This window comes from Lissotriton helveticus, chromosome 11, assembly GCF_964261635.1.
Source record: "Lissotriton helveticus chromosome 11, aLisHel1.1, whole genome shotgun sequence".
Taxonomy (NCBI): domain Eukaryota; kingdom Metazoa; phylum Chordata; class Amphibia; order Caudata; family Salamandridae; genus Lissotriton; species Lissotriton helveticus.
In genome coordinates this window covers 598,182,118-598,208,799 of record NC_136072.1, presented here as the reverse complement: position 1 = coordinate 598,208,799, position 26,682 = coordinate 598,182,118, and the positions used below count along the sequence as shown (strand labels likewise).

At 46.9% G+C, this 26,682-nt stretch overlaps 1 protein-coding gene across 1 annotated transcript in view; it reads right to left on the bottom strand.

Annotated features, from left to right (window-relative positions):
• Nucleotides 1-26,404, bottom strand: part of GRK7 (G protein-coupled receptor kinase 7) — a 188,724-nt gene extending 162,320 nt beyond the window's left edge. Inside the window, exons 1-2 of the mRNA XM_078665608.1 lie at nt 25,735-26,404; nt 24,355-24,789 (exon numbers count right to left, since the gene is read on the bottom strand). Coding sequence (XP_078521734.1) covers nt 24,355-24,789; nt 25,735-26,340 — 1,041 coding nt within the window. The 5' untranslated portion in view covers nt 26,341-26,404. The remainder of the gene's footprint in view (nt 1-24,354; nt 24,790-25,734) is intronic.
• Between the last annotated feature and the right edge of the window lie 278 nt (nt 26,405-26,682).

Here is a 26,682-nt window from a genome sequence, read left to right as displayed (position 1 = left end):
GTGGAGTGTGGTAGTTTGGGGCAGAGTGGGGTAGATTGGAGTGAAGTAAATTACAGCAGGGTGGATTGGAGTGGAATGGGTAGATTGGAGGGGAGAGGAGTTGGTTGGAGTGGAGTATGGTAGATTGGAGTGGAGTAAATTGGATCAGGGTGGATTGGAGTGGAGTGGGGTAGATTGAAGGGTAGAGGAGTAGGTTGGAGTCAAGTGTGGTAGATTGGAGTGGAGTGAGGTAGATTGGAGTGAAGAGGAGTAGATTGGAGTGTAGTGGGGTAGAGTTAGGTGGAGTAGAGTAGTGTAGAGTAGAGTGGAGTGGGTTGATTGGAGTGGGAAAGATTGGGTAGATTAAGGTAGAGTAGATTGAAATAAGATAGATCGTAGTGGGGTAGTTTTGAGTGGGGTAGATTGGAGTGGGTTAGATTGGAGTGGAGAGTGGTAGATTGGAGTTGGATAGATCGGATAGATTATGGTAGGGTAGATTGGAGTGAGATAGATAGGAGTGGGGTAGTTTTGAGTGGGGAACATTGGACTGTAGTGGGTTAGATTGGAGTGGAATTGGATAGAGTGGTGTGGGGTAGATTGGGACGAGGTGGAGTAGATTGGAGTAGGGCAGATTGGGATAGGGTGGAGTAGATTGGAGTGAAGTAGATTGGAGTGCAGTAGATTGGGGGAGATTGGAATGAGGTAGATTTGAGTGAGGTAGATTGAAGTATGGCTGATTGGATGTGGCAGATTGGAGTTGGGTAGTTTGGGTGGAGTGGGGTAAGGGAGATTGAAAGGGGATAAAGTGGGGTGGATTGGGGTGGAGTGGGTTAGAATGGATTGGAGTGGGGTAGATTTGGGTGTAAATAATTTGGTCGATTGGAGTGAAGTGGCGTGTGGTAGATTGGGTCGAGTGGAATGGAGTGTGGTAGATTGGGTGTAGAGTGGAGTGGGGTACGTTGAGTGGATTGGAGTTGGTAGATTGGAGTGGGGTACTTTGGGGTAGAGTGTCGTGGGGTAGATTGGAGCAGAGTGGGATGAGTGGAGTTGGATAGATTGGAGTGGAGTAACGATTGGGGTGGAGTGAGATAGATTGGGGAAGAGTGGGGTGGAATGGGATTAATTTGAGTTGGAATTTAGTGGGGTAGATTAGGGTGGAGTGGAGTGGGGTAGATTGGGTGGATTGGAGTAGGGTAGATTGGAATGGAGTGGAGTAGAGTGGAGTGGGGTAGATTGAATTGGGATGATTAGAGGGTTAATTTGGAGTGGGGTAGACTCGAGTGGAATGGGTTGGAGTGGAATGGGTTGGACTGGAGGGGCATAGGATGGGGTAGAATTGGTGCAGTACATTGCAGTGGAGTGGGTAGATTGGGGTGGAGTGGGATAGATTGGCATAGAATGGGGTAGATTGGAGTGGAGTTGATAGGGGTAGATTGGCGTGGAGTGGATTAGACTGGGGTGGAGTGGGTTAGATTGGAGTGGAGTGGGGTAGATTTGAGTGGAGTAGGATATATCGGAGTGAAGTGGTGTGGGAGAGATTTGGGTAGAGTGGAGTGGGGGAGATTATGGTAGAGTGGAGTGGGGTAGATTGTGGTAGATTGAAGTGGGGCAAATTGTGGTGGAGTGGGGTAGATAGAAGGGGAGTGGGGAGGAGTTGAATAGAATGCAGTGGAGTTTGGTGCGGAGTGGGGTAAATTGGAATGAATTAGCGTAAATAGGACTGGGGTGGAGTGGAGTGGGGTAGATTGGAGTGGAGTTGAGTAGATTGGAGTGAAGTGGATTGGATTGGGGCACATTGGAGTGGAGTGGAGTGGGGTAGCCTGGGGTGGTTTGGAACAGAGTGTGGTAGATTTGAGTGAAATGCAGAAGATTGTTGTGAGTGGGGAAAATTGGGTGGAGTGGAGTAGGTTGGAGAGGAGTAAATTGGGGTAGATTGTAGTGAAGTGGAGAGGGTGGGGAAAATTGGGGTGCAGTGGAGTGGGGCAGTTTGGAGTGTGGTAGATTGGAGTATGAGTTCTGGAGTGGGGGACGTATAGGGGAATGTTGTGTTATTTTGTGGAGTGAGTGGCATAGATTGGAGTGACGTGGAGTTGAGTAGTGTGGCGTGTCGTAGAGTGGAGTGTCATGTCATAGAATGGATTGGCATGGCATAGAGCAGGAGGGCATAGAGTGAAGTGGTGTAGTGTGGAGTAAGCATGGTGTGGTAGTGCACGATCATGACAGACAACAAATTTTCAATTGAAATAACCATTACCTTTGCACCGATATATGATTTTACTGCACACAAATGATAATGTGTGCAAATGTCATCACCTAGTGTATTGATGTGTTCTGATAGTATTCAAATATTTGTTTCCACCACACTTCAGATTTACCCAAAAAAATGTGCTTAATTTGTACAAATTCTGAAATATTCTGAAACATCTGCATAGTTCTTTTTTGTTGTAGTGTGAGGTAGAAAACAAAATCACACCCTCTCCTCTTACATGGATACTCAGCAGGATTATCACATAAAGTCTCTCACTTTGAAGCCAGAGAAAGAAAGGTAAACACCAAGCCCCCTTGGAAGAGAGGCTGACTTTAACATCTGTCTTTGAATGCACAGCAAATGTGACAAGATAAGAACTAGATTTAAGGGCCTGTTTACAGAAAGCATGCTCATGGAAGAATACAGTAAACAAGGTTTGGGCAACGTGAGGCACAAACTCAAGATGGATAGCCTAAAGCAAATACAGCCATCAAATAGAAAGCAAGGAAATGTAAGTTACAAACCACAAAGCCAATGGTAAGCAACAGGAAGAATGCATTCCTAGGTCAGCTTTCTGAATGTCCCCAAGATGTATTTAGCAAACCAGACAGTAGCGCTGTCAGGTATGCTGCAACCTAAAATGTCAGACATGTTCAGGGACTGCGAAGGATAAAAAGTCCCTGGAAATTATACTGCAAAACAGTGGAATGCAGACCTCTTGTTTTTAATGTCACTTCAAGAACATGGACTGGATTTAATTGTCTCTTATAGCGTTACTTTGTTAAATAAAGTATTCTTAATAAATGATTTCTCTTGGCGTTTTCATGGTGTTCATGTTTAGGAGAGTCTTTCATTAATGTCAGGAAAGGATCAATTTTAATGTTGGTAATTGCTAAATCCTTTTTGTTTTTAAAAACAATTATTTTGCAATTTTATAAAACAACACAAAAAAATTAACAGATAGTGGTATACATGGTAAAAGACTGTACACATGTATGTAATATGACATTTAAACAGACAAGGCCATGGGCAATATATCTGCAGTCCCCAACCTGGGGAAATCAGGCATAGCGTGCTAGTGCCCCCCTTTCATCAGATTGCCATATAGTTAGATTTCTGCCTTTGCTTGTAGAAATCCCTGCTCTGATGACCCATATGATAGCAATCACTTCTAACACAATCTCTCCCAGCACTGCCAGTCTTGTAGTATGTAGATGCCAGCCCACTGACAGCTTAGCTGCCCTTGCTCTCAGCTGTAGTCCCTTCTCTACATCCCTCCCACTATTCAGCTCCCAGAAGCAGTGTGGTTTCCAGTGTATAATATGATGGCATTGGAGCAATTGCTCCTTCCTCCGTCTTGCCATAGCATGAACACGAGACAATGGTATTGGAGCGCTTTAACCCCTTCGCATCGGGGGTAATTCCCCCGCTGTGCTGGGGGGCGGGGGGGGCGCACACAGCGCCCCGGTGCTCATGACGAGCTCAGCTCGTCATGAGGCACAGTGCTCGTGTGCTCATGACGAACTGAGCTCGTCACAGCCACACCCGTTTCCGTGGAACGTTCAGCACAGCAGGGGAATTATCCCCACGTATGAGCGTTCCACGGCTCATGACGAGCTCAGATCGTCATGAGCACACGAGCACCGTGCCTCATGATGAGCTCAGCTCGTCATGAGCATGGGAGGTGTTAAGTGCTCACCAGTTATATTCTACAATGACAAATTAATTTTTGTCGCAGAACCTGCTTTAATTAAGGTATTCTTTTCTCCCGTCATGGTTGCTTCATCCTGCCCTCTCCTGTCCCTTCTTGCCCATCAATCCATCCCCTCCTGCGTCCCTGCTTGACCCATTCTCCCCACTACCTCCATCATCGCTGTTGCTTTTATTTTTATTTTTTTTGCACGATCCGATGGTACTGGTTTGATTGTACTGTCCTCCATCTTGCCATGGTGCTAACACCAGCCGGTGGCATTGCAGTGCTTTAAGTGCTCACTAGTTCCATTACAGAATGACACATTATTTGTCTTGTGCAGGTGGAAGCGTACATGATTTGCTCATAATCACAAACTGTGCAGCCGACCCCAAGATTCAATCCTTTTGGCCCAGTCAGCAGCTCTGACCGTTATGCCACACCCTTGCTTCACTTCAAAGCTCCTCAACTATTGCTCACTATCACTTCCGCATTCAGTGATGCTGAACAGCAGATGTGCTGCTAGACAACCTGGCTAAAAGAGATTTACATTGACAAGGCCAATAGCTTGGGCTTCGCCGAGACCTATTGACTTTGCCAGTGCTTGCTTTATGTATGTTCTGTTGGCCTGCTGCATGGGTCACACTCTGGTTACTTCAATTCTCTCCCTTGGATTTGATCCTTTGCTCCCTTCTGTTGCATTTCCAGTGACGCCGCCTGCACGGTGTCACCTGTACAGTGTTATTGACAATGCGGGCCTGTGCTGTCAATCAAACTATAAGTAGACGCTAGGTCTGCCATTGGTAGAGGAGCACTGTGAACTATATTCCTTTAGAGAGGTGTTAATCATGCTTGCAAGGTCCCTACTCTCCAATAAAGGACTGCACAGTCCATAACCACTCTCAGACACAAATTGCACGTCTGTTCGTTAGAGTCAGTGTGTTCTGCCAGGAAAGCAGGCATGCGCAGTTTGTATTTGTGTTTTTGTATGCTGTCACTCTGAAGCGCAGCTTCAGACTCGAGTGTCAAGGGGGCAAAAAGTGAGGAGCCCTAATAGGCTAACCCCATGGGGTTAACACAACTATGGCACCGGTCTGGGTTGGCCTATGAGCAGAGCTGAGCGATCAAGCGGTCTGTCACAAGAATCAGGTTATAGATGGCAAGCAACAACATGACGTTTATAAAAAGTTCATTATTGTTTAAATTGTGGTGTTTAAATTACATGCATTTGATTATATTACTGCATTGAGTGGCATTTAGTCATACTCACTAAACATAATCTTAGGAATCAATTAAATAATTACACTTATGATGTCACTAGTGGACCCTTTAAAAAAATTGTATTGCGAGCTATATAAATGGTAACTTTATAGCATTATGAATTCGTTTTTGATGCAGCACCTACTCTGAAATCAAAACACTTGCAGTTTGTATTTTAAATGTGCAAAAAGCACAAAATAGACTGAATCAACGCAAAATTAGTACAACGCACACCAGCACTACCAGTAAGTACTTAAAGTGTCAAACGACATTTCAGAATGTTCTGTAAACCTGCTTTTTTTCTAGCTCTGGCACTATGCAACTGCTCTAGATTCGCTTGGTAGGGATCCCTTACGAGTTACCTGCACGGCGGATACTCTAAAGGACGGAGCAGCGTCACCTCCCCTGCTGCGAGCGAAGACAGCGTGAAAAATACAATGATTTTATTGCCATTCTATGTTTTATTCTGCAAGCCCGAGCTGAGTGGGAGGGCAATGGGCCATTGCTGCTGATTGGCAGCAGGCATGAGTGGCCACTTCCGTTTGAAATGCGAATGTTGGTTTGGCCGGTTTTCTTGCTGTGGCCTGCCTGACATGCGCAATTCACACCTTTTCAACCTGAGCTGTCTTTAGATAGCGGGGTGGAGAGCAGACGCAGGCCTCCAGTGCCTGTTGGAGCACTGAACCATCCCGCTCCAACCAATCCTGGCGCTTCTGTCATGCTGCCTAACATCCTTAACAGCAGGAGAGCAACAGAGCCTCGATTGGTTGAGGGAATTGGTTGTGGGACCTCGCGCTCGGAACCATGGGTTGTAGAAAATTGAGGACATGCTGCAGGTTGCTAATAGGTAAGTTAAACATTTCTTTTTTCTTTCTAAAATATTGCATGTTATTTTGTAATGTCAATAATTTTATGTAACTGGTGCTGATGTTAAGCTCTCCAATGCCTTCAGGTCTATTTGCCCAGCATGCTATATAAACTAACACTCGCTCTGCTCGTATAGTGCCCTACCATTTTCATATGTCACCAACCTCCATTGGTTGCTGGTAATCTCCAACAGGCCTGGCAGTAGGAATTGCAGCGTGTGTCGATATTTCAAGTAATGAGGTAAAGCCAATGACCAGGACAGTGTACTTTCAGGAATCCGGCTGCTCAAAGCGGTCGAAGTCTCCATGCAAAAATGATTCCAAGAATGAAGAATTAATAGAAAATGGTTACTATAGATCGTACCCTGCCAGTCATTCCCATTTCTTAGTGGACCTTCACAAACAAAGCAATAATGTGTTTTTTCTGACCCTGGAGTTACCGTACCAGTTGGTAAATCCGTAGATGGGATCTCCAATTCTATTAACAGGCTTCTCGGAATGAGAGCCTTTGCTGTGATTTAGCGCTGTGAGGCCACACATGCAATCCACTGATGTTGTGTAACATTACCTTGGCCTGATCGGCAGCCCCCTGAATGGTTTGAGGCACCCATGCACCGCATGGGGTGCAGAGGGACTATGTTATGCCTCTGAGAGGGGTTGTGATGTGACTGGTAAGGGCATAAGTGTGGAGTCACAGTAGGAGCTTATAGGAAGTTAAAAGGTATTGCAAACGCTTGTCTATGTGCTAAGTTTGTTTGTGGAGACTATGGCCTTATGAAATTGAGCTTGTTGTAATTCTCTCAAGATTTAGTTTTCCTAACAACTGTTTTGCTTTATTTATATTTCTTTTTATATTTGGCACCCTTCAAGTGCCACATTTGCCAAAAAATAGGCATCATGGCAGGCTGTTTCAGCAATTCTGGTTGTCTGCTGTCTTATAATCAGAAGGTGTCTGTGGTAAGACCTTTCTCATTGACAGCTGGGCAGTCTCTATGGAAGGATGTGGTATGAACCTAGCTAAAAGGCAGCGGGGCAATATACCGGGTCAAAGGCAAGCAGGCAATCATGTGTGATAGGAGAGGTAGCTGGTTTCTGGGTGAAGAAGTATACTGTTACTGCATTGTGATGTAGTGTTCTTTAAAGAGAAGCATTTTGAACTCTTTCCTAAATTTGAGCAATATTGGGTCGTCCTGATCGATACAGGGATGTTTTTCCAGGTCCTGGGTGCATAGCTGGAAAAGACCTGATGCCTTTATTTATTATGTTTCTTTTTTACACTTCTTCTTAGTTTGCAGTCTGATGATGTTCTGGCTGTGGGTGTGCTGAGAGTCATCAGAGATAGCGAGATTTTCTGCAAGATAAACGGGGGTGCTGTGGAAATGGCTTTGTAAATGATGCAGCTGGTTTGTAAGATAGAGTGGAATGGCATGGGGAGCCGATAGTGCTCCGTTAGGATGGGGAGAACTTGATCCTGTTTCTCCAGGCCCTGAATGAGATGTGCTGCTGTGTTCAGGATGCACTCAAGGGAAGTCCTATATGGAGTCTGGGATGCCATGAGGAAGGACATTACCACCATTCACATGCAAGAGTACAAAGGCTTGAACAGCAGTTTTGAAGTTACTTTCTGTAAAAAATAGTTTAACTTCACTTAGAAGAGAGAGCTGGTACCAGGCCGTCTTTGTTTTTCTTTTTTTGTTATGTGTTCCTTGAGGGTATGGTTGGTTTTCGGGGTGCATATAAATGACTTGGCATTTGGTGAAAGTTGGGGCTCGTAGCTGTCAATATTCATGTCAATGAGCCAAGTTTGTACATTTTCTTGTTTGTTGTTCTTGGAAAATAAAAGGAATGCTGTCTTGGAGTAGTTGAGCTTCAGATCGGCGTTGAAAATCCAGGCAGTGTTTGAGTCTGGTGCAAAGGAGACTGTCAAGTAAAACTGTGTATCATTGCCATAATGGTGAATTTCGATGATGCTATCGGTGAATAGAGCCCCAACGGTAGTCCTTAATTTGAGCCAGTGGGTGCAAGTGAGGCCCACTGACACATATTTTCAGGGACTGGCACTTACTTTGCCTCATCAGACTTTGCACCAGAACATGAGAGAGAAAACACACCAGGGAGAAAAAGGAGGCATAGAAAGATAGAAATTGGGTTTACAAAGGGAAAAAGCATAGTTAAAAAAGAACCTACAAGAGTGAGAAACAGAGGCCGGGAGTGTCTGGTTGTGGATTAAAGAGGCACGGAGTGGAATCAAGATTACACAAGCTTAATATTTGACAAGCTGAAATTCAGTAGCACCTGCCATGTACTTGCGAGCAAAAAGTTGAGCTCTGGCACTTATTCTTTTACAAATTAGACACTATCTAAAGGGCTCCTTCTAGACACTGACAATGATAGAAGACTGTAGGAACCCTGGAGCGACTCCATAGTTCATAGGGTACTTTTGGGACATAGAGGTGTTGATGTGAAGGAAATGGTGATGGTTAGAAAGGCAGGAGGAGAACCTGTGATGGCAATAGCCAGTGGATCCGACTCAATAGTCCATGGTATAGATGAAGGTGGGATGGTCAACTGTGTCAAAGCCACCTCAGAGGTCTATCAATATCAGGAGGCAGAGATCATTTTCATCGGTGGTCAGCACGGCATCAACTACAGTGTGTAGGGAAGTGGTTTCTATGCTACAGTGTGATATGAAGCCATATTGGTAGTTGTACAGGACATGGTAAGCACTGATGTGATCTCGGAGTTGAGTGTAGACTACTTTTTTGATGATATTGCAGATGAAGGCTAGGTGAGTAGTGGGTCGGTAGTTGGAGTGTCTAGAGTGTGAGGATATGGCCTGTCTGGAGATGCTTTGTGTACGGGAGGTATTGACAATAGTGAGTATGAATGGAAGAACTTTACCAGAGAGAACTTTGATGAAGGATGAGGTTAAGATATAATTTACATAGGAAGTAACTTTGATGGAGTTCAGCATTTCGTTGAAATCTGCGGGAAATAGGATTTTGAAGGATGACCATTGCGGGATTCTATGAGAAGGAGATGCAAAGTTGGGCCCAGACCTACTCATATTTGATGCAACGCAATGCAGCAAGCAAAGTTGATGTGCTGCCTTGCTTCAAAGGATACAAAAGGGGGTGGAGATGGACGGAGCATCCAAACCAATCAAACACTCACACCCAGTCAAAAGATCTGGGTTTAATCCATCATCGTTCTTTAGCCCACTCTGCCACCTCAGTTCAGACATGGCCATATGCAAATCAGTCTGACCCTGTGCCTCATGGGAACAGTCCAGCCCGAACTGCCAAGCCATGCCTTCCCTGGACCGAAAACAAGCTTCCTAGGATTGGTTTCTGGCATTTCAGCCGTCTTCAGCCAGGCTTGCTTGAATCCAGTGGCAAAGTGAGCAAGGGATTCACGTCTGAGCATACCCCGCCAACTTATGGCGAACAAAGCGGTACAAAAGGGGCTGCTGATGGACAGAGCATTCAAACCAATCAAACACTCACACCCAGTCAAAAGATCTGGGTTTAATCCATCACCGTTCTTTAGCCCACTCTGCCACCCAAGTTCAGACATGGCCATATGCAAATCAGTCTGACCCTGTGCCTCATTGGAACAGTCCAGCTAGAACTGCCAAGCCATGCCTTCCCTGGACCGAAAACAAGCTTCCTAGGATTGGTTTCTGGCATTTCAGCCGTCTTCAGCCAGGCTTGCTTGAATCCAGTGGCAAAGTGAGCAAGGGACTCACGTCTGAGCATACCCTGCCAACTTATGGCGAACAAAGCGGTACAAAAGGGGGTGGTGATGGACGGAGCATTCAAACCAATCAAACACTCACACCCAGTCAAAAGATCTAGGTTTAATCCATCACTGTTCTTTAGCCCACTCTGCCACCCCAGTTCAGACAGGGCCATATGCAAATCAGTCTGACCCTGTGCCTCATGAGAACAGTCCAGCCCGAACTGCCAAGCCATGCCTTCCCTGGACCGGAAACAAGCATCCTAGGACCGGTTTCTGGCATTTCAGCCATCTTCAGCCAGGCTTGCTTGAATCCAGTGGCAAAATGAGCAAGGGACTCACGTCTGAGCATACCCCGCCAACTTATGGCGAACAAAGTGGTACAAAAGGCGTTGGTGATGCACGGAGCATCCAAACCAATCAAACACTCACACCCAGTCAAAAGATCTGGGTTTAATCCATCACTATTCTTTAGCCCACTCTGCCACCCCTGTTCAGACATGACCAAGTGCAAATCAGTCTGATCCTGTGCCTCATGGGAACAGTACAGCCCGAACTGCCAAGCCATGCCTTCCCTGGACCGGAAACAAGCCTCCTAGGACCGGTTTCTGGCATTTCAGCCGTCATCAGCCAGGCTTGCTTGAATCCAGTGGTAAAGTGAGCAAGGTACTCACGTCTGAGCATACCCCACCAACTTATGGCAAACAAAGCGGTACAAAAGGGGGTGGTGATGGACGGAGCATACAAACCAATCAAACACTCACACCCAGTCAAAAGATCTGGGTTTAATCCATCACCGTTCTTTAGCCCACTCTGCCACCCAAGTTCAGACATGGCCATATGCAAATCAGTCTGACCCTGTGCCTCATTGGAACAGTCCAGCTAGAACTGCCAAGCCATGCCTTCCCTGGACCGAAAACAAGCTTCCTAGGATTGGTTTCTGGCATTTCAGCCGTCTTCAGCCAGGCTTGCTTGAATCCAGTGGCAAAGTGAGCAAGGGACTCACGTCTGAGCATACCCTGCCAACTTATGGCGAACAAAGCGGTACAAAAGGGGGTGGTGATGGACGGAGCATTCAAACCAATCAAACACTCACACCCAGTCAAAAGATCTAGGTTTAATCCATCACTGTTCTTTAGCCCACTCTGCCACCCCAGTTCAGACATGGCCATATGCAAATCAGTCTGACCCTGTGCCTCATGGGAACAGTCCAGCCCGAACTGCCAAGCCATGCCTTCCCTGGACCAGAAACAAGCTTCCTAGGACCGGTTTCTGGCATTTCATCCGTCTTCAGCCAGGCTTGCTTGAATCCAGTGGCAAAGTGAGTAAGGGATTCACGTCTGAGCATACCCCGCCAACTTATGGCGAACAAAGCGGTACAAAAGGGGCTGGTGATGGACAGAGCATTCAAACCAATCAAACACTCACACCCAGTCAAAAGATCTGGGTTTAATCCATCACCGTTCTTTAGCCCACTCTGCCACCCCAGTTCAGACAGGGCCATATGCAAATCAGTCTGACCCTGTGCCTCATGAGAACAGTCCAGCCCGAACTGCCAAGCCATGCCTTCCCTGGACCGGAAACAAGCATCCTAGGACCGGTTTCTGGCATTTCAGCCATCTTCAGCCAGGCTTGCTTGAATCCAGTGGCAAAATGAGCAAGGGACTCACGTCTGAGCATACCCCGCCAACTTATGGCGAACAAAGTGGTACAAAAGGCGTTGGTGATGCACGGAGCATCCAAACCAATCAAACACTCACACCCAGTCAAAAGATCTGGGTTTAATCCATCACTATTCTTTAGCCCACTCTGCCACCCCTGTTCAGACATGACCAAGTGCAAATCAGTCTGATCCTGTGCCTCATGGGAACAGTACAGCCCGAACTGCCAAGCCATGCCTTCCCTGGACCGGAAACAAGCCTCCTAGGACCGGTTTCTGGCATTTCAGCCGTCATCAGCCAGGCTTGCTTGAATCCAGTGGCAAAGTGAGCAAGGTACTCACGTCTGAGCATACCCCACCAACTTATGGCAAACAAAGCGGTACAAAAGGGGGTGGTGATGGACGGAGCATACGAACCAATCAAACACTCACACCCAGTCAAAAGATCTGGGTTTAATCCATCACCGTTCTTTAGCCCACTCTGCCACCCCAGTTCAGACATGGCCATATGCAAATCAGTCTGACCCTGTGCCTCATTGGAACAGTCCAGCTAGAACTGCCAAGCCATGCCTTCCCTGGACCGAAAACAAGCTTCCTAGGATTGGTTTCTGGCATTTCAGCCGTCTTCAGCCAGGCTTGCTTGAATCCAGTGGCAAAGTGAGCAAGGGACTCACGTCTGAGCATACCCTGCCAACTTATGGCGAACAAAGCGGTACAAAAGGGGGTGGTGATGGACGGAGCATTCAAACCAATCAAACACTCACACCCAGTCAAAAGATCTAGGTTTAATCCATCACTGTTCTTTAGCCCACTCTGCCACCCCAGTTCAGACAGGGCCATATGCAAATCAGTCTGACCCTGTGCCTCATGAGAACAGTCCAGCCCGAACTGCCAAGCCATGCCTTCCCTGGACCGGAAACAAGCATCCTAGGACCGGTTTCTGGCATTTCAGCCATCTTCAGCCAGGCTTGCTTGAATCCAGTGGCAAAATGAGCAAGGGACTCACGTCTGAGCATACCCCGCCAACTTATGGCGAACAAAGTGGTACAAAAGGCGTTGGTGATGCACGGAGCATCCAAACCAATCAAACACTCACACCCAGTCAAAAGATCTGGGTTTAATCCATCACTATTCTTTAGCCCACTCTGCCACCCCTGTTCAGACATGACCAAGTGCAAATCAGTCTGATCCTGTGCCTCATGGGAACAGTACAGCCCGAACTGCCAAGCCATGCCTTCCCTGGACCGGAAACAAGCCTCCTAGGACCGGTTTCTGGCATTTCAGCCGTCATCAGCCAGGCTTGCTTGAATCCAGTGGTAAAGTGAGCAAGGTACTCACGTCTGAGCATACCCCACCAACTTATGGCAAACAAAGCGGTACAAAAGGGGGTGGTGATGGACGGAGCATACAAACCAATCAAACACTCACACCCAGTCAAAAGATCTGGGTTTAATCCATCACCGTTCTTTAGCCCACTCTGCCACCCAAGTTCAGACATGGCCATATGCAAATCAGTCTGACCCTGTGCCTCATTGGAACAGTCCAGCTAGAACTGCCAAGCCATGCCTTCCCTGGACCGAAAACAAGCTTCCTAGGATTGGTTTCTGGCATTTCAGCCGTCTTCAGCCAGGCTTGCTTGAATCCAGTGGCAAAGTGAGCAAGGGACTCACGTCTGAGCATACCCTGCCAACTTATGGCGAACAAAGCGGTACAAAAGGGGGTGGTGATGGACGGAGCATTCAAACCAATCAAACACTCACACCCAGTCAAAAGATCTAGGTTTAATCCATCACTGTTCTTTAGCCCACTCTGCCACCCCAGTTCAGACATGGCCATATGCAAATCAGTCTGACCCTGTGCCTCATGGGAACAGTCCAGCCCGAACTGCCAAGCCATGCCTTCCCTGGACCAGAAACAAGCTTCCTAGGACCGGTTTCTGGCATTTCATCCGTCTTCAGCCAGGCTTGCTTGAATCCAGTGGCAAAGTGAGTAAGGGATTCACGTCTGAGCATACCCCGCCAACTTATGGCGAACAAAGCGGTACAAAAGGGGCTGGTGATGGACAGAGCATTCAAACCAATCAAACACTCACACCCAGTCAAAAGATCTGGGTTTAATCCATCACCGTTCTTTAGCCCACTCTGCCACCCCAGTTCAGACAGGGCCATATGCAAATCAGTCTGACCCTGTGCCTCATGAGAACAGTCCAGCCCGAACTGCCAAGCCATGCCTTCCCTGGACCGGAAACAAGCATCCTAGGACCGGTTTCTGGCATTTCAGCCATCTTCAGCCAGGCTTGCTTGAATCCAGTGGCAAAATGAGCAAGGGACTCACGTCTGAGCATACCCCGCCAACTTATGGCGAACAAAGTGGTACAAAAGGCGTTGGTGATGCACGGAGCATCCAAACCAATCAAACACTCACACCCAGTCAAAAGATCTGGGTTTAATCCATCACTATTCTTTAGCCCACTCTGCCACCCCTGTTCAGACATGACCAAGTGCAAATCAGTCTGATCCTGTGCCTCATGGGAACAGTACAGCCCGAACTGCCAAGCCATGCCTTCCCTGGACCGGAAACAAGCCTCCTAGGACCGGTTTCTGGCATTTCAGCCGTCATCAGCCAGGCTTGCTTGAATCCAGTGGCAAAGTGAGCAAGGTACTCACGTCTGAGCATACCCCACCAACTTATGGCAAACAAAGCGGTACAAAAGGGGGTGGTGATGGACGGAGCATACGAACCAATCAAACACTCACACCCAGTCAAAAGATCTGGGTTTAATCCATCACCGTTCTTTAGCCCACTCTGCCACCCCAGTTCAGACATGGCCATATGCAAATCAGTCTGACCCTGTGCCTCATTGGAACAGTCCAGCTAGAACTGCCAAGCCATGCCTTCCCTGGACCGAAAACAAGCTTCCTAGGATTGGTTTCTGGCATTTCAGCCGTCTTCAGCCAGGCTTGCTTGAATCCAGTGGCAAAGTGAGCAAGGGACTCACGTCTGAGCATACCCTGCCAACTTATGGCGAACAAAGCGGTACAAAAGGGGGTTGTGATGGACGGAGCATTCAAACCAATCAAACACTCACACCCATTCAAAAGATCTGGGTTTAATCCATCACCGTTCTTTAGCCCACTCTGCCACCCCAGTTCAGACATGGACATATGCAAATCAGTCTGACCCTGTGCCTCATGGGAACAGTCCAGCCCGAACTGCCAAGTCATGCCTTCCCTGACCGGAAACAAGCTTCCTAGGACCGGTTTCTGGCATTTCAGCCGTCTTCAGCCAGGCTTGCTTGAATCCAGTAGCAAAGTGAGCAAGGGACTCACGTTTGAGCATACCCCGCCAACTTATGGCGAACAAAGCGGTACAAAAGGGGGTGGTGATGGACAGAGCATTCAAACCAATCAAACACTCACACCCAGTCAAAAGAGCTGGGTTTAATCCATCACCGTTCTTTAGCCCACAATGCCACCCCAGTTCAGACATGGCCATATGCAAATCAGTCTGACCCTGTGCCTCATGGGAACAGTCCAGCCCGAACTGCCAAGCCATGCCTTCCCTGGACCGGAAACAAGCTTCCTATGACCGGTTTCTGGCATTTCAGCCGTCTTCAGCCAGGCTTGCTTGAATTCAGAGGCAAAGTGAGCAAGGGACTCACGTCTGAGCATAACCCGCCAACTTTTGGCGAACATGGCCATGTCTGAACTGGGGTGGCTTGGTGAGCAAAATAAAGATGGATTAAACCCAGATCTGTGTCTGGGGGTGAATGTTGTGCCATTGTGCAACATTCCATCCATCATCGTGTGTGTTTTGCTGTTCACCCTATGTGGGGAGGGTATGCTCAGACGTGGGTTCCTTGCTCACTAAGCCTCTGGAGTCAAGCTATCCTGGCTGAAGATAGCTGATCGCCAGAAACCGGTCCTAGGATGCTTGTTTCTGGTCCAGGGAAGACATGGCTTGGCAGTTCGGGCTGGGCTGTTCCCATGAGGCACAGGGTCAAGACTGATTTGCATATGGCCATGTCTGAACTGGGGTGGCTTGGTGAGCAAAATAACGATGGATTAAACCCATATCTGTGACTGGGGGTAAATGTTTTGCCATTGTGCAACATTCCGTCCATCATCTTGTGTGTTTTGCTGTTCACCCTATGTGGGAAGGGTATGCCCAGACGTGGGTTCCTTGCTCACTAAGCCTCTGGAGCCAAGCTATCCTGGCTGAAGACGGCTGATAGCCAGAAACCTGTCTTAGGATGCTTGATTCCGGTCCAGGGAAGACATGGCTTGGCAGTTCGGCTGGACTGTTCCCATGAGGCACAGGGTCAAGACTGATTTGCATATGGCCATGTCTGTGCTGGGGTGGCTTGGGGAGCAACATAATGATGGATTAAACCCAGATCTGTGACTGGGGGTGAATGTTTTGCCATTGTGCAACATTCCGTCCATCATCTTGTGTGTTTTGCTTCAAAGAGAGAGAGAGAAAATGTGCCATGTCTCAGTAGATATATTTTCTTTCTTCCAGCACTGGTTCACCTTTAGCTTGCATGAGCTAACGCGCACACCTTTGCACCATAGTGTAAGGGTGTGCGCATTTTCTAAAGAATAGGTTGTGTACTGGAAGGGGACCATTCCTGTACAAAAACTGTCTTTTGGGGCATATCCCACGTTGTATCTGTACTGTAAAAGGCAGCACCTAGGCAAAGTTGGAAAAATAAGAAGAAATGAAAACATGTTTTCTCGTTAGCCCTGCCCTGAGAAGGTTAAGGTTTTGGCACAAATCCCTGCCTGCAAATGTTAGCAGATAGGGATTTGCATCAAACCCCATGGGTGGTTGCAATTGAACTCCCATGTACTACCTTTGGAATGTCTCTTGATGCAAAGTAACAGAAAGTAGTACACAGCATAACTCTGCATTACTTTGAGGAACTTTCAATGCAAATAGTCGTTTGCTTTGGATAATAAACCCAACCCCAACACTTTGGGTTGGGTTTGTGTCACTTTTGTGATGCTAACTGGGTGCAAAGTGTTAGGAAATCTGGGCCATTGTGCTGTTGAGGTGCTATTGGGTCATCTGTATTTTCTCACTGAAGATGAGGTCTATAACAATGTACTTGTCTAAAGAGATTGGCATTGAAGGGTTAGGCAAGGGGTTTGATGCTGTTCTTACTACCATGCCTACTTTTTGCTTACAGAGATGTGCCACAAAAGGGAGTAGGGTTTCCCCTTTGAACTTTTGTTTGGGTACCCTATAAGGAGACCCCTGTGTCTTGTGAAGGAAGGATACGAGAGACCTCTCAAATAGCACTAAGCAGGATTTTGTGTGTTATGTGCTTGGCCTTCATTCCAGGATTGCTGAGTACATGAAAAAAGCAAATAAAAACCTAGAGGCCAGCCAAGAGCTCCAGAAGCTCTGGTATGACCAGAAGGCTGCCATGGTGGAGTTCCAACCAGTACAGTGGTGTGGGTTTTGGAAGGTCTGGCTCCTAGGGCCCTCTAAGACAATTTGAGTGGGTCCTACCTTATCCTTGAAAGAAAAGAAGAGGTTACTTACTTAGTGGACCTTGACTCTTGGAGGAACCCCAAGAGGGTCATCCATGCAAACCGTCTTAAACTCTGTAATGACAGGGATGACATGAACATGCACAAGGTTACAGATGAGGGTCAGGAAGCAGAGAGTGAACCTCTCTCTGACCTCCTCTCAAACAACCCTGAGGCTGGGTCAATTGAAGGCGTAGTCTTGTCAGACATCCTCGCTGCCCAAAAGCAGACTGATTGCAGGCCAGTCCTAAATCAGTTTGCTACGCTCTACTCTTTAACCCCTAGTCAGACTAACTAATATGTAGCTGATGTGGACACTGGTGACAGCCTACATGTCAAAAATAAAATCTACAGACAGTCTGATCATGTCAAGGAGAGCATCAAGGCTGAAGTAAGCAAGATGCTGGAACTGGGTGTCGCAGAACCCTTAGCGAGTCCCTGGGTAAGCCCAGTTGTGTTAGTCCCCAAACCTCACTCCCAGGGTAGAAAGAAAGAAAGAAATGAGCTGTTGTGTGGGCTGTGAAAACAAACTGATGCACATCCAATTCCTATGGCTGATGAGCTAATTGACAGGTTAGAGGCAGACACATTTCTCAGTACTTTTAATCTCACATCAGGGCACTGGGAGATAGGTCTGACCCCTGGAGCCAAAGACAAATCTGCAATCTCAAACCCAGATGGGCACTATCAGTTTACTGTAAGCCCATTGGACTAAAGAATGCCCCTGATACCTTCCAAAGCTAGTGAACAAAGTCCTTGCTGGGCTGGAGTCTTTTAGTGCAGCATATCTTGATGACATTGCTGTCTTTAGCTCCACCTAGCAGCAACACTTGATCCACCTTGAGCAGGTCCTGAAGGATCTGCAGAGGGCAGGCCTATCAGGGCAAGCAAGTGCCAGATAGGGCAGTGCACAGTTATATACTTGTGTCACCTTATAGGTGGAGGCCAAGTGCAACCCCTACAACCCAAGATCCAAACGTTTCTGGACTGGTTAGCTCCAACCACCCAGCCTCAAGTCAGGGCATTCCTTTGCTTGACTGGATACTACATGAGGTTTTTGGGGGATATGGGTCAATTTTGGCCCCCCTCACAGAATTAATCTCTAAGAAAATGCTCAAAAAGGTTAACTGGACAGTGAGCTGCCAAAAAGCTTTTGACCACCTGAAAGAAGCAATGTGCTCAGCACCCATTCTAAAATTCCAGATTATACCAAGCAGTTCATAGTGCAGGCAGATGCATCTGAACATGGGATAGGAGCAGTCCTATCCCAGACCAATGATGATGGCCATGACCAACCTGTTGCTTTCATTAGCAGGAGGCTTTTCCCCAGAAATCAGCATTGGAGTGACATTGAGAGGGGAGCCTTTGCTGTGGTTTGGTCCCTGAAGAAACTGAGACCATACCTGTTTGGCTTCCGCTTTCTTGTCCAAACTGTCCACAGACCTCTCAAATGGCTAATACAAATAAAAGATGAAAACCCCAAATTGTTAAGGTGGTCCTTATCTCTACAGGGAATGGACTTCACACTGGAACACAGATCTGGGACTGACCTTGCCTGTGCAGATGGCCTTTCCGGGTTCTTCCACTTAGAAAATGAAGACTCTCTAGGGACAGGTTAGTCTCATCCTCTTTCGTTTGGGGGGGGGGGGGGACATGTAGGAAAGTATCTCTTTTGACATGGTTAGCCCCCACTTTTTGACTGGTGTCTGATGTGATTTTGAGTTGAAAGTGAACTGGGCCCCTGCTAACCAGGTTCCCAGTGCCAGATCTGTGTCCTAAAACTGTACCAGAGTTGGCACAACTTCAGAAGAGGATCAACTAGGGCTGCAGCACAAATTGAGCCACCCCAGAAACCATGCAAACTGAAAGGCTGTGTGTCTTGGTGCAGAGAAAAGCAGAGTCGACATGGCACACAGCCTTGTGTGCAATGCCCACATACACTACATGAGGTATAGGTAAGGCACCCCTACTGCAGCCCTTATTGCCCTAAGGCAGGGTGCACTATATCCCATGTGTGGACATATCTGCATGAACAGATATACCCCTACAATATCAAGTCCATTCTTAGATATTGTAAGTGCACAGGGAAGCCATAGAGAGTGCATACGCTGGATACTTGTCATTGCGGGTTTCCTAGCTCCTTGGTGACTTCATGGTACCCTAAGATGTTTGGTACCAAACATCTTGTCTTAAGAAATCCTCACTGATGCCAGTGTTGGAATTAATAAATGCATACAGGAGACACCTTAGATGTTTCCCTGAAAACGTACCAAGCACTGGTGTGGTCTCTGACTAGTCTTAGCCATCCTGCCACCTCCAGGCATGTTTCTGACCTCATGGGGTGAGGGTCAACATTCTCAGAGGTCAGGAACAAAGCCTACTCTGGGCGGAGGTACTTCACACCTCCTCCAGGCCCGGGTGGCCTTCCAGGGCGGAAAACTTCAAAGGCGATGCTGCCTTTGAAATGCAACCCAGGCAGCTCCAGATAGTTGAGGATGCAACCCCCTTTCATGCTCCACATCTGGCAGGAGGACAGGCATGACAATGTGTTAGATGGGGAGGTATGCCCCCATTTGGCCTGCACCACCCCTAAGGTGGGGCAGGTGATGTGAGCACAACTTTTTCCTCCATCTTGGGATGGCAGGAATTAACCTATCAGGGCTAGGGCTGTTCCCTTTCCCACATGAAGTGGCCACTTAGGGGGTGTAGACACCCTAAAGGTAGGTAGCCCATTGGTTAGTACCTGTCACTCCCTTTAACGCCCCAGAATTTAGTATTTAGGTGGCATCCCTGGACTCTTCAACTGAAATTCAATGGACACAAAGAAGATATGGGCACAGAAGAGCTGCTTACCTGGGAACTGAAGCCCTGCTGCAGAATTTTGCCACCAAACCTTGCCTGCTGCTTAAAGACTCGACAATCATGGTATGCTGTCTCATCCTGCAACTGTGAGGCCTCCAAGAACCCCGGAGCTCCTACAGCCTTCTACAAATCACCAAAGTACTCCCTTGGAATGGAGGTACTTATCCCCTGCAGCCACAGGCACCGAATCGCAGAATCTGGTTTTACTGACTTGCTGCTCCCCTAGCAACTCCTACGCAGCACCCAAACCAAAAGTTGTACACCAGCTCTGGTGGATCAGCTCTGTCTCCCCACCAAGTCTGAAGACACAAGGATCTACTGCAGCCGTGCCGCACAATACCTGAAGGTACAGGACCCCCTACAGCGTACAGCAAGACGAAGAGTCCAATCCAACTGACCAGGGAGCAAGCACCCATAGAGGGACATTGATACCCACTTTGTGAGTGGTCTAGATATCCCAGAATTGCCTATACAAGCAGTCTCCCCCTGACCATGAGGACATCCTGACGCACGCCGCCTGGCGGACCTATCCGCTCTGCACTCTGCCTGACCGGCCTTGGTTGAAGATCCAGCTGTGCTCCGATGGTCCTGAGGCTCTTATGGCCTTCTCTCTCGAGTGGTACCCCTCGGACTCCCTTTGTGCAGTGTGTTTTCAAGTGGCCCCCTCCTTCATAGCGCACCAGCTACCCTCAGCACCCTGCTTCTGACCTTATCCAGGATACTCAGGGCCAAACTGGCTGTAATGGGCACCGGGTGTTTCTCCAGTGGGCCGCCAGTGTACGGGCCAGTTTTTGGCCCCTGCGGGCCGTTTTTGTTACAGGGCCATTTTTGCAGCATAGCTGCAATATCGCCCCACTAACAAAATCAGCCGAACCCGGCCCTGGCAAACAGCTCGGCCATGCCCCCAACCCCCTGGGGGACCAGCCGAGCACTTTGCCAGGGCCGGGTTTGTTTCCCAGTCTGGCCCTGGGGATACTCCTGAAAATTCGCTGGTGGAACATTTAGCCTGACCTTGCTACTTACTTAAATCCCAAGGGTAAACCTTGAAATCCAACTATGTGATTTGACATGAATTTTTTTATTTCCTCCCATTGATTTCAATAGTAGGTAATTGCGCCTGAAAGTAATTAATTTAGGAACTTCGAAAATTGCTATCTCCAAAAGTACCTACTGTAGAATGAAGTTCTTGGTTTAAAAAATTATATAAAAATAAATGTTATTTTTGCAAATTGGGCTCAAATTTATTCTTGAGTGTATCTCATTTATTGCCTCTGTGCTTACCATTACCGTCTGATAAGCCTAGCTGCTCGCCCACACTACCACAGAAACAGCGTTAGTATTATCCACTTTTGACTCTGTATACCAATCTGGGTCTCCCTAGACTTTCTACACAGTGTACTTCGTTTTAGTGCACTATATAGAGAGCCAGTTTCTAACAGTTGTGCTGAGGGATTTCTGTATCATGGTGTCATCAGTTCTGTTTTATTTCCATTTTTTTTCTTGTCTGAGATCAAGGATGGGGTTTGTGTGGTGTTTTGGTTGGGTGATGTGCTGTACCACACTTTTACGAATAATAGAATGGGTTTAGTACAATTAAAAAAGGGTTTTAGTGTTGACAAACGCTCTCATTTACAGAATTAGAGGCTTTGCAAATGTTAAAAATCTTTGTGCAGGAGAGCCTTGACTCTCAGTTTCTACACACATACGTATGCACATGCACTCTCGCTCAATGGCACGCATTCCATGAAAATCTGTGACCTCTGTATTACACAGATGCTCTTTAGCAGGCTCATTAACCTTTTAATCTTTTTTTTTGATGATTCAGAGCTGTGACAAGGGATTGACACTAATCTCACCAGCATGTGCATTAAAAACTAAGGGTCTAATTAAGAGTCTGACAGTCCAAGGACTGCCAAACTCATGGTGGTGTGGCGGTCCAGCCACCACCGCACCGGCGGTCTGATCACCCAATTACGAATTGGGCGGTTGGTGATTAGATCGCTAGCTCTGCCAGGGAACCACTTTTCACTGGTGGTGGCGTGGCGCTCAGGGCCATTGTAAGATGCAGGTGGTGCCGTGGTGCCATGCATATTACAAGTTTCAGGACCACCAGCGTTTTCAGGAGGTCTTTCCTCCATGAAAAAGCTTGGGGTGCTGAAACAAAGGGGGCCCTGCGGGCCCCTTGTGCCCCTTCTGGCTAGGGTTGCATGCAGGTGTGCATGCACCCCATTTCCTGCATGAAATGGACTTTGCAGTCCATATCGTGCAGGAAACTGTATGGCATTCCTATTGCGGTGCCTTTTTCAAAGCCACTGCAGCCTTTGAAAGAGGCAGTGCTGTGGGAACCGCTACTCCACCTGCCCACCAGACCACAAAATTACTTGTAATCTGGCGGCTGCAGCGACTTTTGGTGGTGAAGTGGCATGCTGGGCCGCCCGCCCCTGCTCTGCCAAAAGTCGTAATCGGGCCCATAGGTTGCATACCAATTTTTTTACCCTAAGATGTGCTTAATACACTTATATGTATGCAGCATGGTTTGTAAGTAGCTACAATATCTCAGAAGGAACAGCTTTACTATCTTAACTTAAAAAACACACATTATGCTTCCTGTAAAACTGTAGAAAAGCTGACACAGATCAACGCCTACTTTGGAAGAACAAAAATGCTGTTTCTTCAAACCAAGTGCCAGATGTACAACGCAACCGATAGCCAATAGTGGTAGCAAATTGCACAGTCGCTATTTGTGACCTGACTCTGGTTTTGTGATGGGACCTATGTTCTTATGGGTAGAGTACAAATCTCCAGTCCATTTACATGGGTTGCAGGACAACGTGACTGATTGAACATTCATTAGGTAGGTTGTTATTTGCGCCTCCCTGTGATTGGCGACAAACACAGGGATGGTGGCCCGCAAGGAACAGCAGACCATCATCCCTGGATTTGCATTCCCAGACGAGAAACTTTTTTTTAAAGCATCCCGTTATGATTTGGGAGTGGGACTGCTTACAAAAAATGTTTCCCGTTTTCAAAGACATCTCTGAGAACAAGCAGTGGTCCACTTGACCACTGCTGCTCGCCCCAATGCCGTCCGACATGATTCGCAGAGGGGAAGCAGTCCAAAAGGACAACCTCCACTTTGCAAACCATTTCCCACAACCATTGAAACATATCATTGCCATTCAGAATTGTAGAGACACCCTTTTTCGGCCCTTTCCCAATTGCGAAAGAGAATGAGTCCCAAAACCCCTTTTTCAATAAGGAAAGGACTGTCTGAATTGCAGAAGAGGCTTAGTAAATACTGCAATTTAATGTTGCTGTGTAAAACCCAGCGATTTCATCAAACAAAGAGTTTGCTACCGAAAAATACTTTAGTACATCTGGCCGTAAATATTGTGTGCAACATTGCAAAGAGAACATTAACAAGTCACATGTCGACTACGACAGCATCATAGTGCATGGTCAACATTCAAATGAATTAGTTAGAGAAGAAAACGGAAGCAAATAGGATTGGGAGTGCAAAGATTCCACCAACAATTACCAAACATATGCCCTTTGTGCTTCTGACCTAGCAAGAACAGAAACACGTCATGGAAGTACCAGGACCAGTTCTGTGTTTAGTACATTTCCGTTTCCCATTGGTTAAAAAGACGTATAAAATGTTTTCACATCTAATTTTTTTAAAATATATATTTATTTTTTCCAGGTGCCAACATTAATAGGAAAGAAATAACATTATGTCTAATTTCGCAAAAAAACAGATAGCCTGAAAGAGCCATCCTAGAAAATTAAGGAGCTGATTCGTTTTTGAACCATAATGTTTTAGCTGATTCGTTTTTGAACAATAATGTTTTTGTTGGCCTTTCCTAAACATCAGAAGGGTATTTTTTCTCCATGGTCTACAGGAAAACAATTTTAACTATAGTTTATTAAAGAAAAAAATGCTGAAAGTTAAAATACAATAATTATACTTGTTTTCTTGTTATTGACCATTGCACAAAGCACCCATGAATGGTAAGACCCTACTGATCAACGGCAAAAGATGATTCGCAAAGGTACAGTGAACAGCAAGCTACAAGCACCAGATGAATGGCACTCAAATTTACCAAATGGGCCACTTTTCTTAGAAAAAGAGGAAGAGTTGTACACACTACACTGTGAAATGGCAAAATAGTGCAGTACAGTTTTCTTGCTGTGTGTGTGTTTTTTTTTTACTATATAAAGGTTTTAAATTGTAGATGTTCAATAGAAACCCCACGCATTTTAATGTTTTTCTAAACTCTTTAGCAATTAGCCCCCTAAGTGTGTTACGTAGCAGCCAAACAGTTAATTAAGAAAATCCGCTTACCGCCTGTCAATCGAAATGAAATAAGGGCCTAAGGTCTTTAGCGAGGAGTAAATCCCACGGAATTAGGACTTGGGCTCAAAATGCATTCGAAAAAATAGATCTGGCAATCCCTCCACGCTGAGTCACTCCCACACCCTCCCAGCCCCATCATGGAAGAACATCTACTCACCCTCTGGTTGATTGGCTTGTCTTTCACTTTAATTGCCAAGCCCAGATCAGACAGTCTACAGTTGCCGTTGTCATCGAGGAGAACGTTCTCTGGCTTCATGTCTCTGTACAGAATGTTCATGGAGTGGAGGTGCTGCATGCCGCAGGTGACCTGCGCCGTATAGAACACCACCCTGTTCATGGCCAGCCCTCTCTCACCAATGTTGTAGATGTGAAATTTGAGGTCGCCCCCATTCATAAGGCTCATCACTAGACACAGGTGCCTTTTAGACTCGTAGGCGTAGGCCAGCTTGACGATGAATGGGCTGTTAACCTTCTCCAGGATCTCCTTCTCCAGCAGGGCCATTTTCTCCCCATTTTTCTTCTTCAGCCTCTTTTTGTCCAGCTTCTTGCAGGCATACATCTTACCGGTGTCTTTGACTTGAATGGCACACACCTGTCATGTGAATGTGTAAAGAGAGAGGTTCAATGCACATATAGACATTACACCCACTCTTGCTTACTTTGCGTATGTGCTACACCCATTTTGCCAAAAACTTCAAAAAGGTAATCTGTTAAAGACTCTGAACATCAAATTTACGTTTTTTTTTTAACTGTGACAAACTGTATCACTTTGCAGTTGATTTGGAAACTATATAAGGTAGGTTGCAATCTGGACAAAATGTGGCGGAATAAATGATGTAAGTGGTGTTTTGTCCTGTGCCTGGTGGGGGTACATGTCTGGGCCCAATAAAACATACTGAATGCTGCTGGTATATTTGGGCAGGTGGACCCCTGAGAGGACGTGGTGGTCCCAACCAAACCCATGGGATATCCAATGCTTATCTTAAAAGGACACCTTTTTGGCATTTTCTGAAAAGTATACTATTTATTCGTACTTGTGTCAAGTGCACCAGTGAATTCCGGACCAGGCTCCCATACCTTTTGAGACAGCCTCAAGTCTATCTTGAATTGAGTCTGTCAAGCGAGTAGGACATTGAGTGACTTCTGGTATGGGCTTTGTGAAAAAGGAATTAAGATGGAATCCTACAGGGGAAGCTGTATTTCAAAGCACTTTTTTTAAAAAATAAAAAGGGCGGAGGGGACATTATCCAATGATGTTTACGTATAGACTGCATCATTCAGATTCCTTTTAAGAAAAGCAATGTGATTAGACTACACTGGAATCAGTTCAAACAAACCGACCACATGTGAGCAGTAGATAATACAATGCCACAAAATGTGAATGTAAGTCCCACCATGTAATGAAATGTAAACTGGTTTCGGTGTTTTAAATTTTCGTAATTTGATTTCTAGCATTATGCTTCACGAAGTAAACATGTAATAACAATACCTCGGATAAATATCTTCCAAAATAGGATAGTTAATAGCAACTTCCTACCTCTCCAAATCCTCCTTTGCCGAGCACCCTGAACTCATAGAAATACTTTTCGGTGATTTGCTGCTGCTCATAGGCTTTCCACTGCAGGAACCTGTCGAAGAAGGGGCTGTTCTGGAAGTCCTGGAAGGGGGCTTCCATCAGGAAGTTCTTGGCTTCATCCCTGGCGAGCTGCAGGAGGTCTTCGTGCTCCTCGTCGGGCGCTTTCTGAGACATCTCCAGCAACCTCCTGCTCAGAAAGGGAAGAAAACTCTTGGAGTCCTCCTTCAGGAACTTGTCCGCCATCTCGTGCAGAAGTTTGTCTTTCCCAGCATCCTCCGAGAGCTCCCAGTTCTGCATCTCGTCCAGGAAGTCCTGGGCCAGCTGGTACTCAGGCACGGTGGCTACAAAGTCGCGGAACATCCGCCTGCCGATGGGCTGCTGCTCGCAGACGCTGACGTAGTCCGCCTGCACCTTGCTCCTCATGGGCCCTGCACAGGAGGTGGTGCTGGGCAGGCACAGACTCCGGCGCCTCTTCATCATGTCCTTGATGTCCCCCTCGCTGCTCTTCCGGGCCTGCAGATACGCCGTGTTGGCGATCAAATTGTCCAATCCCCCCATGTCACACATTTTGGGGCCGATTGTCTGGAGCCTGACTCCAGGGTGTCTGGTCCCTACACTCCGGGTGATGGATTCTGCGTTCGATGTCTGCTGCACTGGGCAGGTGCTGGCCACACTCAAGTGGGTAGTCACCGATTTAGAATTAAATACCTCGTGAGGATTTTAGCTAAGTATCTTTGGACTTAGGGCTCGTGGAAAGTGACTTGTAAGAGGTTTCTCTCCTAAGCAGCTTATGGCTCTGCTATCTATAGTCGGCAACGGCATCTAGAACGCTCACAGCCCAAAAAACAAGCCTTGAGTGGAAGGGCTCGTCAGTAAAGACTAAGCAATCACGAGCAGCGATGAAAGCAA